Consider the following 16,372-nt stretch of genomic DNA (forward strand, 5'->3'; position numbering starts at 1 on the left):
TGTGTGATCTCCTATTTTCCCCTAAGTATATATGAGAAGGGATGATAATCGGTTTTGCCAACTCAAATGTTTAACGACAGAAAGCCCAAAATTGGTCCATGTTCTTAGGGACTTGGGGAATTCTATCATTTGCAACTGATAAGGTGATCTTGAGATGTGTACAGTTCTTGTGACTACTGGGTTTTGTTGGAAGGGTGGGACCCAAAATACCCACAGCTTTCCCCGCCCATTACACAAATTTTATTTATAGCAGCACAGTTGATTAACACCCAGCTTCTCAAATAAAGGCACTCGGACTAGGAACGCACCTGGAACTGGAAGCATGTTCACAGGACATATGCCAGACGCCTATTAGGAGGCATACGGTATCGTGGTAGTTATAATTAGTTGTTCGTGGTCGCCACTAGTAATACTCACCGTTCAACAAAGACGCTTTCTGAGCTTCATCAAACTCTTCCATTATGATGCTCAATGTACCCGCAATCTCCAAAATATCAGATGCAATGAACACCAGCTGAACATTCGTATTTGGAAAGAATGTTCTCCGCTCGCTTGGTGATTTCCAAAGCTTTTGATTCTTTAGTCGTCGAATTTGAAATTTGAGAAGAGTTTTGTATCGACGAAATATCGAACTATGTTGAAACTCAGGGACAACGTCGCATTGTTCAGCCAGCATAGGTAAGCCTTGCCGTTATCACTACTATGGAGCATGTGTTGACGTAACCATAGAAATATTCATCACAAAGTGAATGTCGTCATAGCATGGTGACGTCAGGAACCATTGTGCTAAAACGACGTTTATGAAGTCATAGTTGTGCGCGATCACATTTACTGTCATACGGTTTCACTCGGCTTTATCTGTTAGGTCCATGTTATCTCGGACAACGATGTGCTTGTAGTTTTACATACACGACCACATCGAAAACAACAACGTGACCAAAATCTCTCTTCCAGACCACACATCGCATTGGGTAACCTTCATTCCAGCACAATATGTGTTACTCGATTCTGATTGGCTGAGAGCTCACCAACACCGTACTTATATGGTAGTTTAAGCACCGCTAATTAAAGTGACCGACTGGCCGTGTACGAATAAAATGAACGCAAACGCTTTCGTTTTGTCTTTCTTCTATAGCATTTAGTGGTCTTCAATCAACGATAAAGGACCGTAAAATTGAAAACCGAGTAGATCTAACTTTATTTCCCCCTTCAGTCTGTGCAAATTAGATTCTGTACCAGACAAACCAGTTATTGAATGGATATGTTATAAGCCATGAGCGTTAAGATTACATGTCTTTGATCAATACCATTTTTTCGCGCAACACGTGCTACAACCTTGTCAGCATCTGTAAATAGAAGAAACAAAATAAATAAAATAACAAAGAAAACCTGTTAGCCAAACCAATATCTTGTAAATTGAACCTGTGAGTAATATATAATGTATGTGTGATAATATTTTCTCAGAAAGTACAGATTCTTCCCAGATCCCGGTTAGAATTGGTCTTAGCAACCTCTTCTTGTCTTAAGCAGCGAATAAACAGGATCGGGTGGTCAGGCTTGCTGGTAAACAGAACGACTAAGTAACATATATTATATGCGGGATTATGTCCCAATAAAGTATAGATTCCATCCGTAAAGATCCATGGTAGAATTGGTTTTCAGCAACCCATCATCGTATTCCAGATGCGTAGATCAATGCCCATGCTATTAATCACTTGATATCCTGACCGGCGCTTTATAACTGGACTATTTCACAGAGTGGCAAAAAAGTACAAATTCAAATACCTTTAGGGGTTGAATCCCATCCAGATTCGAACCCATACTCTCATATTCAGGCACCTAACCGATAGCGCAAAAAGTACTATAATCTGCAATGAGAAAGCGAAATTAGACCATTTGCCATTATGCGTAGTCATCAATGAGAAGACCGGATAATTACGGTAATCTTCCACAGATCTCACACCTGTGCGTATTGTGTACATTCTGTAATATCCATGTTGTCTACACAACGGGTACAACACATGTACAAGTGCGTGCAACACATGGGTGCTATTATCCTTAAGCCGACCTACAACGCATCATCAGGTCCGCGTACAGTTTTTGTTTCATTGACCTTATACGATTTCACGCAACTGAGTTATGGTCCGTTTCAAGATCAATGCCATGCGTATGCCTGCAAATGTTTCCGTAAAAACTCCCGTCAAAGATTTGAGTTAAAAAATGGAGAAATGGTGGCGGCGTTATAACACATTAGGATGTTTATTAAAGGAGCATTTTGAAAATAGATTTCCTCTCTTCTTGCATGAGATTATAAGTCACCTAATAATAAATAGGACTGAACGTATATACCATAGCGTTTCAAAAAGTTTCTTTAAGGCGGTTGGGTTTAAAGTGAATGAGCCTATTTTAGCAATATTCCCGCAATATCATGGCGGGGTACACTAGAAAAGGGCCTCACATATTTTACCCATCTGGGGAATCGAATACGGGTCTTCAGCGTGGCGAGCTTTAACCACTGGACTACCAAACTGCCTGGAGGGAGTTACAGCGTTCGCTCAAGACGACTTCGGTCCGAGTTCGATCCCCTATTGTGTGTAATGATTCAAGACTATTTCTATTTCTCCATCGTAATGTTGCTGTAATGTTACTACGTGCAGCGTAAAAACCTGGGAAATATAACTAAAAGGAATTTTAATTTAAGAATCGATCCGTGATCGAAGTCATGATTAACATCATGAATATTATATACTTTTTTAAAAATTTTTATTGCCTAAGAATAGTGTACGACGGAATGATAGGTGTGATTTTATCGTGGATATATTACTTTATGATGACTGAATCTTTAATCAACTGAATCTGTAAAGACACGAATCCATATATATTGCAATGACTTTAGTAGAAACAATCTATAAAGCCAGAGGCAGGTTTTTGTCATCAGGTGGCGCTATTCTTACATATCTTCGCCAGAGTATCGCCTACAATCACAGCTACACCTCACATAAAGGTGTGGCCCTACATTCTGTCAAGCATATTACTCTGCCAATGGAAATCGGTCGGACGGTATAACACCTTACCATTCCAAGGGAGCCATTTTTGGAGAGAAGCTCTCGCCCAGCAAATATTCCCGGCGTTCGCTGCTTGCCACTTCGAAGGGGGACATTGAAGGGGTAACGAGAAAGAAGCAACGATGGCGGGCGCAGCGGAGGAAGAGAGGAAATTCAAAGAAATGTTTAGGATCTTGGACACGAGAGTTGTCGGCTACATTCCCTGTGACGCTCTACAAGGGGTGTTGTCCCCCATGAAGAACGAGGTTGGTCTGAAAGAGGAGGAGATTAAAGAAATGATCTTTGAAGAAATCGACAAGAATAAGGATCAGAGGATAACATTCAACGGTAAGAATAACTGTGATATCGACACTGGTGTATTTCATATCGCTCTGGTGGGATCTTAATAAAAAATATCCTTTTGGAATAATAATTCATATTTTTTTCCATAAGACAGGTGAACGAAATTATGGAATTTTATGAAGACGTGACCTTGGTTAAAATCTATTGTGTCATGACGGTACTGTTTATTCTGTGTCATTTACACGTGGTATTAGTAAAGACAAATTTTTGAATGGATTAACGTTTTAGTTTTAGACCAATTAAATGAATACTGAGTTCGGAATGGTGAAGACTCAACTCTCCAAACACACGTTCATACGGTTACATTCCTATGGTGTTCGTCAGGCCAAGTCTTCATCGCCAGAATCATTACTTTCCTTAAAATCATCACCAGAAAGCGTTTTCAGTTCTCATTGATGATAAAAGCTTTGTTGCGAAGAACACTCACTACCTCACCCGTGAATAGGTCAAGAGGTCACTTCCGTTTGAAGATTATGAAATTAGGTTCAAACCTGATTTGAGCCCCACAATACGAGTAAGCTATGCGAAACAGATCAGGTATTTCGTCAACGATAACAAGGTCATTGTGAATGAGGCAAATACTCCCAGAGGAATGCATGCATGTGAACACGTACATGAAAAGGAATCGCAGTGTGGGCGTGTTTTTAATTAGGTGAAACGGGTCCTTTTAAGATTAAAGTTCTTACATACCTACGTGCATGCTTTTGTGGCTGGTTGTGCAAGGCGAGACTTGACCTTTGAAGTACCCTATTGAGTGCGTGAGTTTTACGCCGCACTCAGCAGTATTCAAGCCATATGGTGGCTGTCTGTAAATGATCGAGTGTGTATCAGACAATCCACGGGTCGCACACTATTGAGGAAAGTTGGGGTGCACACTTCATTTTCACCTAATTTCAATGGTCATTTAAAAATAATCCAGGACAAAAGGCAGGTGCGCACCCCTGCACCCCCTCTGGTTCCGCCTATGAGAGCCGACAAGTCACCTCCACAGTCCCCCAATAGGCTGGGTAAGAAGTAGTGCTATCATTTCACGAATTTCAGTTTGACGGGACCCAGATTCAACCATGACCTTCCGCTTACGGACAAACGCCCTGTCTACCACACCACGTGGATGGTTGTTTAACACAGACATCTGACACAGTGAATTTTTATTCAAATACAGAATATAATATAATGGATGCTGTGTACATTCTTATTTGCAGTAAACTAGGCTCATTACGAACTATTTACTTTTAGTCCCATCCACTTGTAATGTTTTGACGAAATACGTATATCGAACTATGGTTGCAACGAACTAAATTTGTGTTTGGACATCAGCAACCGTTTTCAGAGTAAACCGAAATTACTGCCTGATCCTACTTTATCATACTTTATGATCTGTATTGTAAGACTAAAACAGGGACCTGTGAAGGTCCCGGAGTAGTATAGGCCGTCAGCAACCCATGCTTGCCATAAAAGGCGACTATGCTTGTCGTAAGAGGCGACTAACGGGATCGGGTGGTCAGGCTCAATGACTTGGTTGACACATGTCACCGGTTCCCAATTGCACAGACTGATGCTCATGTTGTGGTCACTGGATTGTCTGGTCCAGGCTCGATTATTTACATACCGCCTGCATATAGCTGGAATATTGCTGAGTGCAGCATAAAACTAAACTCACTCACTCATTAAGCATGGAGCCGTTGGCCACAATATGTAACTTGGTGTATAATGCCTCACCACACCCATCCGTCATATTTTTTAAATATTGCTACAAGCGACGTAAAAGCATACTCATTCATTTACTGTACTTAGAACTGGTGTTCTTTTAAAAACGACAAGCCCTCTTTCGGTGACCCTGCTGTGATTTTGCAAGAATATTGCTGAAAGTAGCGTACAACAGTACTCATTTACAGAAAGTGAGAACCGATTTGTGCAACTGCATGCAAAGCATGTTTAGTCTAGCCATGTTTGACGTCATCTCGTGCTACAGCACACGCGCTGAGCGAGTTGCACGAGCACAATATGCATCAGCTGCACCAGGCGGTTCACATACACCACTCTCTTTATTTTCTGAAACAACATCGGTTTCCCTTTGCACTTCTAAGAACATCCTACCCTGGGTTAAGTAGGGTCACCTCAGGAGGAGGGTTCGACAAAACCTACTTGTATTTCTGAAGAGAATTTCAAATGATTAACTTGGATTCCGTTACTTACTGCTTGAATGAAAGATGTATAATTTTGTTTGGAGTATTGTATACATTAGTTGCCTGATATTAACCTCTAATAAAATACCAAATAGGGCGGTAGGGTAGCCCCCTGGTTAAAGCGTTCGCTCGTCGCGCCAAAGACCCATATCTGGTGTATTCATCCCATCCAAATCACCCCAGTCCCTATCACCTAAATTCTGTTATTGCCCTCCAGGTAGGATGACTCGCAGCGAAGTTGAGATATGTTAGTTATTGATTGGAAGCAAGTAGTATCAATTGATAGATAATCTTCGCGTTTAAACACTTATCTTTGCGATGGGGTATGCCGATATTTTTCACGAACGATTCAGTATCATTGTTGGACCATGACTATCATGAATATGCATTTATTCTTTCCTGCTAACGAGGCGGTGGGGCAGTCAAGTGGTTAAACCGTTGGCTTGTCACGCCGAATACCTTGGTTCGATTCCCCCACATGGTGCAATGTGTGAAGCCTATTTCTGGTGTCTCCCGCCGTGATATTGGTTGAATATTATTAAAAGCGGCGTATAACCATAGTATTACTCACTCACTTTCATGCTAAAAGTCTGGGCTTCAAATGTCTGCACGTATAAAACAAAGCAACTCTTTTGAACAGGCTGCGTGAACCAGTATTATATAACGGGAACTCCTTTTCTATAACAATCGAAAATAACAAATATATATCTTCAAAGCGTTCCTCACATTCCCGAGATATCTAATTTCAATCCTGAAACCTCAATAAATTAATAAGTATAGATAACGATGGTCGAAGATAATCACACTGTCTCAGAAAGTGCAACTTGTCGACATATTCTCTGTGGCGGCCAATATCGTCTCGTTTGCCAAGATGGCTTACTTTTGAAAGGTCAGAGTACCACGGATGATTCCAGTCAGGGAGAGGATGGGATGAGTGGCGCTGAGGAACTGATGGGGGAGTGTTTATTGTTACAAATGTCATATTATCGCAGAGGGAGATCTGTATACGCCTGACTAGAAAAGGCAAGCGGCCGCCGTGAACATTTCAGGTATTTTTCTCCGAGTTGTGTTACATCGGAATTCATTAAAGCGAACAGGCTGTATTGATATCTTATTATAGATAATTAAGCAGTTGTTGTCTACAAGCATTTAGGATGACTTTTAATGATATTTTTTGCAATGAAAGGTAATGTTTTTTAAAGATGGAAGAAAGTTTAAATGTTTACACTTATTTATAATTCTATACTTGTAAGCTTGTCATGAAAAAATATTAGAAGTACTGTGCTTTATTTTTTATTTATTATATATATATATATATATATATATATATATATAGAGAGAGAGAGAGAGAGAGAGAGAGAGAGAGAGGGGAGAGAGAGAGAGAAGATGTATACGTTACAATCTATGAAAGATCCTGGTGATATGAGGCTATTTTCATTTCAACTGATTATTTGTACTCGGTGAAAATTATTTCTTTCTAAAACTTTTTACAAATCATAACGTAAAAGACTTTGTATAATTACTGTTGAAAATGAGACTACCTTCCTTTCAACTGATAATACGAGAATTTAAAACAACTCACCCTACTGTGAGCATCAATAATTTGAAAAAGGGGGTTCTTTGTTATTGATTCGTAGATTGAAAATATAACTGTTAAAGAAATACTTGTCGAAAACATAATTTCTTGCTGTTAAGTTCACGACTTCCTTGATTTACATCTAGTACAAGTGCAGTGGAAAGAGATAATATATTCTTTACGACTGATCGTGTGAGAACAATAAACATTCCGCACCTAACACGATCCGTGCTTTTGCACGTGGTGTTGTATATTTCAGTATGTCTGATAGTGTCACGCGATGAATGAAGTGGCACGTGCGTATGTTGGCAACCGATCAAACACGATAACGAGAAGAATGACATTTCGTGTCTTTTACTTGTCAGTACTCACCATTCAAGATGCATTGACGGTTTAATAGTATCTTATTTAATACATTTACGGTGTCTTGATTTTTTTCAACCGATCTCTGTCTATGCTCTAATACTGACATCATTTCAGTATGATCCGTTAGCCAAATGTCGAACCATGGTCACTAAAGGTCAAGTTCAGAGAATAGCCAGGAGCGACAAAACGCGCCATTGGTGGTCAGTCAGCGACAGTCATACGAATAGACCATTGAAAATCAAAGTGATGGCACAATTTGCACAGTGAAGTAACAGTAAAGACTATATATCTGTTCCATTTATATATTTATTATGGTAGGTCTTTTTATTATTTATATGTGCTCCATTATAATACAAAGTTTCAGTGTAGATCGTCATGCCGGTCTCAAGCTACTTTAATGGTTTGTCCGCGCGTCTCGCTTACGTCCAGGGTTCGAGTCCCCTTGAGTTCAATATGTGAAGCCCATTTCTGGTGTACCTCGCCGCGACATTGCTGGAATATTGCCAAATGCGGCGAAAACCCACACTTACTCTCTCAGAATTAGACACTCCATGGTGTTTGAGAGAGACGACTGCGCTCGTGTGATCCAGTGTGCGACCAATAATCTTCCCCCACACGTGAAGAATAGGGTACACTGAAAAACCGGAATGTACATGGAAAACCGAATCGTAATTGCTTGTAGGGCGGAGACTACAAGGTAACGTGGACCACGTGTTCAGTATCTGTTACCTTTGTCGACATCACACTCCATACACGAGTTGATAAATGTATCCATGTTTCAGCCCTAAACAAACCCTAACAGACAACATGCTGATGAGAATGAACGAAGATAAAACCAGCATCTTACAGGTGCTGTGGTGTTATTTTACCAAACATTCTTAGCATTGAGTAAATAGAGAATAATTCAAGGTAGATGCATGTCTGTGATGGTGTGTGTTTTGAAGGGCTTCGGGTAGCTCCAGTTTTCGTGCTTTTGCCTTCATCAACGTTTAGTTGGGCAGCATACACTACTTGTTGGTGCCACGAAAGTAGTAATCGCTTTATATCAGCTCAGCATCAAACTAGACCCGAGGAGGGCAATGGAAGGATGCACTCGAAGAGTAGAGTAGAGTTGTTTGTTTGTTAAGCTAGCAGTCTGTGTAAAATCCCGCGCTAACTCCCCGACTTTAGAGATTGTTTATAAGTTGAACACATGGAAACGTTCAAACGATATTGTTTGCAATATCAGTGTCAAACTGTAAAGTACAAATTTGCTTGTTTTAACGGACTACCTCGTGTTTATCCGTGACTGACGGAAGTATACGAGTGACACCGATTGGGACGAATAGAAAAGACGAATCTAGAAACTGTTGGAAAACTATGTATTCTAATCGTTGTGTAGAGTCTGCATTCTCTAAGCAACGTTTACGTATTTCTCAAATTATGTGCCAGTCCATGTTGACATCTGTCTTGGGTTTTTCTTCGACATTTTAAAATGAACCCATCTGCTGGTCGTGTCATACCAAGATCTGCGAAAAGACAGTACGTGCCTGCTGCATTAAAGGGGTTATATTGATCCATTGTTATTGACTGGTCTCCTTGAACAATGCATGTGGGTGGGGCATCACGTGTAACGGCGGTATGGTATCTTGGCTGGCACTGAAAGACCGGAATCAGTTCGACGTTGAACAAGAAGCTACAAAGACGCCCGCGCACTGGATAAGCTAGAGGTTAAAGGGTTCTCTCGTCACACAGAAGACCCCTGTTTGATTCCCTAAAAGGATATAATTTATGAAGTCCATTTGTTGGTCCAGGCCGTTGTATTGGTGACGTGAAGCCAAACCTACTCACTCACGCGCGCGCCCACACACGTGCTACCAGGAAGCGATGTAAGTACAATAATCTTCAACACGACATTCAGCCCCATTTCACACCACCAAACACGCTAGAGCCTCACAGCAATAGGATAACTTTGATATCACACACAGAGATCTTCTTACCTCCCAGACATTTGTCCAGTGTAAGCATTCAGACCTACCCTATGATCCTCGTCATGATTTGATACCTCTGGGCGCGCTGCACTGGGCTTCCCGTGTTTCATCATGTTAACATACCTGCTGAAGAAGACTTGTGTTTAGCGCTGAGCCGTGCAGTGCTGTTGACCCACATATCAGGTGTCTTCATTACATGAGCAATGAACAGATGAAGACCAGCTGCCGCAGACAAGACAGCGTGGTTGGGAATTCCTGGCCACGTGGGCGTGGTTCGTGTGGTCAGCTGACAAAGTGCATCGCGTCTCCTGTGGTAACCACTATCACTTCTGCAACACTACTACTGCTGCTGCTGCTGCTGCTGCTGCTGTTGATGATGATGATGATGATGATGATGATACTTCTGCTACTGCTACTGCTACTACTACTACTACTACTACTACTACTACTACTACACCTACTGCCACTGCTGTTGCTGACCCGTGAAGGTCCAGGCTAGAAATGTCTTCAGTTACCATTGCTTGTCTTAACAGGCAGTTAACAGGATCGGTTGGTGAGGCTCGATAACTTGTTTGACACATATCATCTTAGCAAAACTGCGCATAGTAGAGCGAGCTGGTGAGTGAGTGATATTACTGGCATACAGTTCATACGACGCGGAAACCCAGCCATACGTTGGTAAATCAAAGTCGTACCCCTGTCTGTGAGTGAGTGAGCTTTTAGGTGCTTTTAGCAATATATGTTCCAGCAGATATCACGGGAGGGGGCACCAGAAATAGGCTTCACACACTGAACCCATGTACGGAATAGAACCCGAGTCTTCGGTGTGATGAGCGAACGCTTTAACCACTAGGCTACCCCACCGCCACCTTGTCCGTGGAATCCATCTCTTAAATATTGTGGTTTCTAGAGTTATTTTACAATGTCGACAGAAACACCGTTTTGTCTTTAAAACAATATTTTTTCCTTTCAGAATTCCTGAAATTCATGACAACAGAAGATGAAGAAGAGAAGCCAGAGGAAGCAACATAACGTCACAGCGGAAACATGGATGTGGATTTTCTTCCTCCGATCACGTCACGTGGTCTGAGTTTGTGGTTCCTAACCGTAGGACATTAACCCCCATCACTTGTGTCATGATTAACCCTAACACTGCCATATACTGCCATACTAACGTCACTGTGCTTCGGGTGGACTCTATTAACACTATTTCGACGGATCTTAACCAGCATCTTGAGTCGAGCATTTGTGGTGATGTCAGCGGGATCGTGCAATAACAATAATGTATTAACATATTTATTTTGAATGTTGTTAATAACAACCATAACTGTTGTAAATAACAAAGTATTCACCACTGCCAAAGCACTTTCGTTTTCTCCAAGAACGTGACCATGGTAACAGACCCCTTCAAGGAAATTCCAGCTTCTGGAACGGTCGATTTTCTTCGCCTTCAGCAGACCAACTGTCCATTTATACGTCGAATTCTGTTAAGATGTTCCATGACCTTTCCATTTCATTTTACATGCGTCATAACCTTTTGAGATTTGATTTCTGATTTGTGCATGGTGTTCAAGACATAAGTATATATCGAAAACCAAATTGACATATCAGATATCGATGTGAGAATGAACTATATCTTGACGTCGCTACAGTTTCTCGAATTTCCCGTCACTCACTTGACTCCAAATCTTTAAGGATATAATTCATTCTCATGGGAGAGTATATATCTCATTAATACTTTGTTTCTTAGTAGTGTCAATTAAATTTATTTCACCTGTAGAATAACAATAAACGAGTTAATTTATTATAATCGTTTGTTATATAACAGTGGTTTGTAACAGAACTAAAACATCGCCACATTAATTGACATTTAACCCTCCCCCGCCTTGCCCCGAAAATTTTTAAATTTTAATTTAATTTGTTAAATCTGACAATATAAAACGCTTATCGATGTTAGCAATGAAAGCAAGAGCGCCTGAACTGCCGTCACGATTGCCTATGTTCTGTTATTTGTTTCCATGAGTATATATACTTCAACACAATTGTTAAGGACCGCCAGATATGTCACATGGCAGACCTTTTCTACTCAAAAGACATGACGGATATGAAAGAATCGTGTTGCCTTGAACTGTTGGAAGTATAATGTGACTTGGATCTGTAATAACCTTTTCAGGCTTTTGTTTGGTCTAGGAACGGTATAATACCCAGAATTTGTTGTCGGGTAATTAACTCAGGACCGTTCACCTTAAGGTGACGATGATAAGCATCTATTCGTGCTCAGTCTTTATTCTTCATTTCTGTATTTACATTTCAAGGAAAAAAACATCAGCTATTCGGAGAATTAAGAATCACATACATGAAGTGATCAAAATCCTCAGATACAAACCACTGTATGAAGATTAGCATCACGTGAAAACAGACTGAGAATACAGCGTCTGTATTTCGGATTCACTTTGTAGATAATTATGAGTTCTCTTTGGTGTTATGGGGTGGTGGTGTTCGCCTCTGGTGAAAGCGTTTGCTTGTAACTCTGAACACCCAGGTTCGATTTCACACGTTGGTACAATGTATGAAGATCATTTCTGGTGTCCCCCGCTGTGATATTGGTGGAACATTGTTCAAAGTGGCATAAAACCATACTCACTCACTCACTCACTCACTCACTCGTCAGTGATTTATTTTAACTATAAACACCTGAACACAGGTATAAGTAAACTATTAATTTGCTGTTTAATAAGAAGAAAATATTTTAGAAAGATTTGTTGTTATTTTCTCCCAGTGATACTACTAACACAGTTTCGTTTCTTCGTCGTTTTCTAATGTTCAATTTACCATAGCCCATGTCGTTTAACAACTAACCTTTACTAACTGGGGACAAATAACATGGTTCATATGTGCACGCTCACACATTCCGCACACACACACGCACTGAGATCTCATGGTATTCTGGCACAAAAATACCTTTTTAGAGATGCTCGAGACGATCAGCGTTCCGATCGATCTCATCGACCTCACAGGACAACAATGGATGCATCTGTGATAATGTATGCGAGAGGTATCTTCGTTTTTGATCAAGAACAAACATAGGGGCGATGGGAATAGCCTAGTGGTTCAAGTGTTCGTTCGTCACGACAAAGACCCGTGTTTGATTCCCCACATGGGTTCAGTGTGTGAAACCCATTTCTGGTGCCTCCCGCTGTGACATTGCTGGAACATTGCTCGCAGTGGCGTAAAACGTACCTCACTCACCTCACTCACTCAGAGCAAATATAAATATTTAAATATGTCTAAATATACCATGTTTAAAAATTTTTACTTAATCGTACCTTGACATCCACACTTCCCAGTCTAAGTAAACTTAGTCTCAGAGTATTTCGTTACACTCCACCACTGAGTCTAACAAAACGTAGTAGAAGGTTGCGTCAGGTAGCCTTTGAGCGATCACTGACTGCCCAGTCAAATGAAAGACGGTTAAATAGATTTAACCAATCAGACAACGGCTACTATTTAGGGATCGGAGGGACTTTCAAAATATTCAGGCCACTGACACAGATCTCTCCACAAACAAAAATCTGCATATAACACAGTTATTTGACCTGCAGTATATACGCTTTGGGGTTTCTGTTGACCATGGTTACCATTAGCTAATATTTCCGCAAGCTAAAATCCTTGAATATTGCCCAAAACACTATTTTCGGCTACTGTTTACTCACCGTTGTCATGGTTGTATGCACGCCGTGTGCATCACCCGGAAGCGAGCGTACGTTAAATAGCATTCGGAATTGTTCGGGTACGAACCTTTTCGAGACAAATGGTTCAAAAGGTATGCGCGAATGTGCACTTTCGCGATTTGGTAATCTGTGTTCCGATTGGTCAGTCTCAAAGGTTACCTGGCGCGACCTCCCATAAGGTTTTGTTCGACTCAGTAGTGGAGTGTAACGAAAAGTACTGAGGAAAAGTTTACTTAGACTGCCACACTTCCCTGCTTTTCAACAATTCGTCTAAGAACATATACTGTTTAGATAGAAAGTAAAACTATATCTAATTTAAAAAGATTCTCAGTGAGGCGTTTGCCTCATTACTTGGGGAGAATCTAGTGAGAGAGTGAGTGACCTTTGCTTTACGCCACACTCGACAATATTCCAGCGATATGGCGACGGCCTGTCAATAATTTTGTCTGGACCAAACAATCCAGCGTTCAGCACCATGAGCATCGATCTGGGCACCGATGACATATATCAACTAAGTCAACGAGTCTGATCACACGCCTCTTACGACAAGCATAGTCACCTTTTGTGGCAAGCTTGGGTTGGGGAAAATCTACACATGCTTTATTTAGATATTTTATTTTGCAGAGAGGTGCAGTAAGTTTAGCGGAAGGGGGACTATGAGTGTTCAGGGGATATGTGTCCCTTGACTAGGTAGGGCCAAAACATTTAGTTTAATACCAATTATTATAATAACCGGGAAAAGCGAGCCATGGTTTTTGAGCAACGAGCCGAAACACCTTAAGCCCACATCAGATCCGTTTCAGTGACTCTCATAGACTAACGGGTAGTCTCTGAATATATATAATTTTGATTGTAACAAACAGCTCATATAAATTGCTTCATTTCGTGAGTTGTGATTTACGCAAGTGTTAGGAAATGTGCCAGTATATATCACAGCGAGTGACACTAGAAATGGGCTTTACAAGTTGTGCCCATATGAAGAATCTAACCCGTATCGTTGGCGTAACGAGCGAACTCTTTAACCACTAGGCCACCCCACCCCTCCTAAAAGAGTGTGACTGTGTGGTGTGTTTGTGGCAAAGAGAGAGGGGTCTGTGTGTCGGTTTTGGTATGTGTGCACATGCGTGCGTGTGTATGTGTGTGCCTGAGAGATCACCTTCTTTTGGTATAACGCTGACTGAAATCGAATCACAGATCAAACGTTTCATCCACTTGACCCTTTGTTTGTTTACTCTTTAACGCCGCACTCCGCAATATTCCTGCTGCATGGCGGCAGTCAGTAAATAATCGAGTTTGGACCAAACAGTCCGGTGATCAGCAACAATAACATCAATCGACTCTATCGGGTACGAGCTAGTCTGACCAGCCGATTTCGTTAGTCGCCTTTTACAACAAGCATCGGTTGTTAAATACGAAGTCTAACGCAGATCTTTACGGGTCCCGCGAAGCCATGGTCAGTGTCTGAAGGCATTCTTACAATATGGATCAGGGCCTTTTTTAAGCTCTCTTAGAACTTTGATAGTCGCAAGTTAATGTTAATGTATGGCACTTACGACTATCTTGGCGCCAGAATCTTTGCGATGAGTGACTTTGGTTCAATTACACCTGTTGCAAATCTACGTTAAAGTATGGGAATTTCTGAGTGTTACGAGATAGTCTGAGCGTTACGACTGCTTGTGGACCAGCGTTCGGGGGCCACGGTGCCTGTGTAATTGGACCAGCGCTTTAGGGTAGCATGGAAACAACCAGTGATACCTTCTAACTTCTACTTGACTCGATGTCTCATTGGATATGTTGACAAACACAGTGATTTTAGCGGTAAGGCGTTCGTAACACTCATACTTGCGACGGCTACAGAGCAAAGAACGCTTGTGGAACAAGATCAAATTTTCAATATTTCAGACATCCACTGGTTAAATGCAAATGAGTAATATGAATAAAGATAAAACATTGAAATATATCCAATTTGCATATTTTATTTCTATCAAAGGCATGACCTTGACCGTAGGTCACTTAACGAAATCAATAGTAAGTGTAACAGTTTAAGTGGAAACCTTCCTGCAACATCGTTTTTGGATTTAAGAATACTGTTTTACTTTAAAAAAATAAATTGTGTACGAATTTGTGGAGTTAAGAATATTGTGTTACTTTAAAAAAATAATTTGTTTACGAGTTTCCCACGTTTAGTAATTTTCATGATCAACCATCTGTTGTGCAGATTGTCGATTCTCTCGATCCCTGTTTTTCCCTGTCATGTAACCCTTGCCTTAATCCGACACTCATAGAATTTCAAGCATTTAAACACGGTGTCGTTTTAGACGTTTGCAGCCTATCGATTTTACTAACAAACATTTACAGATATTAAGGTCTCCAAACTCTGCTACCGATGGTTTAGGACGTCTCGACGTGGGTAAGTTGTGGTTGTTTTAGACAAATAAGGAATTGATCCCTGCAGTCGGAATCGAACTGTCTGGTGGAAGGTGGTTTGGTGAACAGTTAGAGAGAACTTCCAGAGTTGTCGCCTTCTATTTTGCCAAACAGCCACCCATTCTCTTCTGATGGTTCCTCTTGCTGTGGTCGACGCTGTTGTGGTCGTCGTTGTTGTGGTCGACGCTGCTGCTGTTGTTGGTTGTAATCGTTACTGCTACGAGACTGTGATCCGGCGCCGTTGATCAGACTCTCAGGAATCCTTGTCCTGTGATATAGAGATGATCTCACTGCTCCTACTTAAACAACAAAAATAGTTGTTGGGTGTTGAACGCTACTCTCCAGTGACTGACATCATGATCACGGATCTTCACAGCTGGATGAGTGATTGAGTTTAGTTTTACGCCACTTTCAGCAATATTCCAGCAACACGACAACAGGGTACACGAGAAACCAAACTCACATACTGTATCCATGTGTGGAACCAATCCCGGACATTCAGCGTGACGAACAGCCAATAAGATTGCATGCATTGACGTGTATATCGTCGCAAGTATCTTTTCATAATGACAAGCTCCTGTTGGCAATTGATCCTCAGTAACCCATGTTTGTCGTAAGAGGCGACTAACAGGATCTGGTTGTCAGGTTCGCTGACGTGGTTGACACGTCATCGGTTCCCAGTTGCTTAGATCGATACTCATGCTGTTGA

The 16,372-nt window shown here is 41.2% G+C and overlaps 2 protein-coding genes across 2 annotated transcripts in view; one reads left to right on the forward strand and one right to left on the reverse strand.

Annotated features, from left to right (window-relative positions):
* The first annotated feature begins 3,187 nt into the window (after positions 1-3,187).
* On the forward strand, positions 3,188-10,537 carry LOC137268312 (uncharacterized). The gene is made up of 2 exons (XM_067802863.1): positions 3,188-3,392; positions 10,479-10,537. Exons 1-2 carry the CDS (start codon positions 3,188-3,190, stop codon positions 10,535-10,537), a joined length of 264 nt encoding a protein of 87 aa, XP_067658964.1.
* A 4,664-nt stretch (positions 10,538-15,201) lies between these two features.
* LOC137268881 (uncharacterized) overlaps positions 15,202-16,372 on the reverse strand; it is a 52,484-nt gene continuing 51,313 nt past the window's right edge. The window contains exon 5 of the mRNA XM_067803470.1: positions 15,202-15,962. Within this exon, the coding sequence (XP_067659571.1) occupies positions 15,733-15,962 (230 nt within the window). The 3' untranslated portion in view covers positions 15,202-15,732. The remainder of the gene's footprint in view (positions 15,963-16,372) is intronic.

This window comes from Haliotis asinina, chromosome 16 (assembly GCF_037392515.1).
Source record: "Haliotis asinina isolate JCU_RB_2024 chromosome 16, JCU_Hal_asi_v2, whole genome shotgun sequence".
Lineage (NCBI taxonomy): Eukaryota > Metazoa > Mollusca > Gastropoda > Lepetellida > Haliotidae > Haliotis > Haliotis asinina.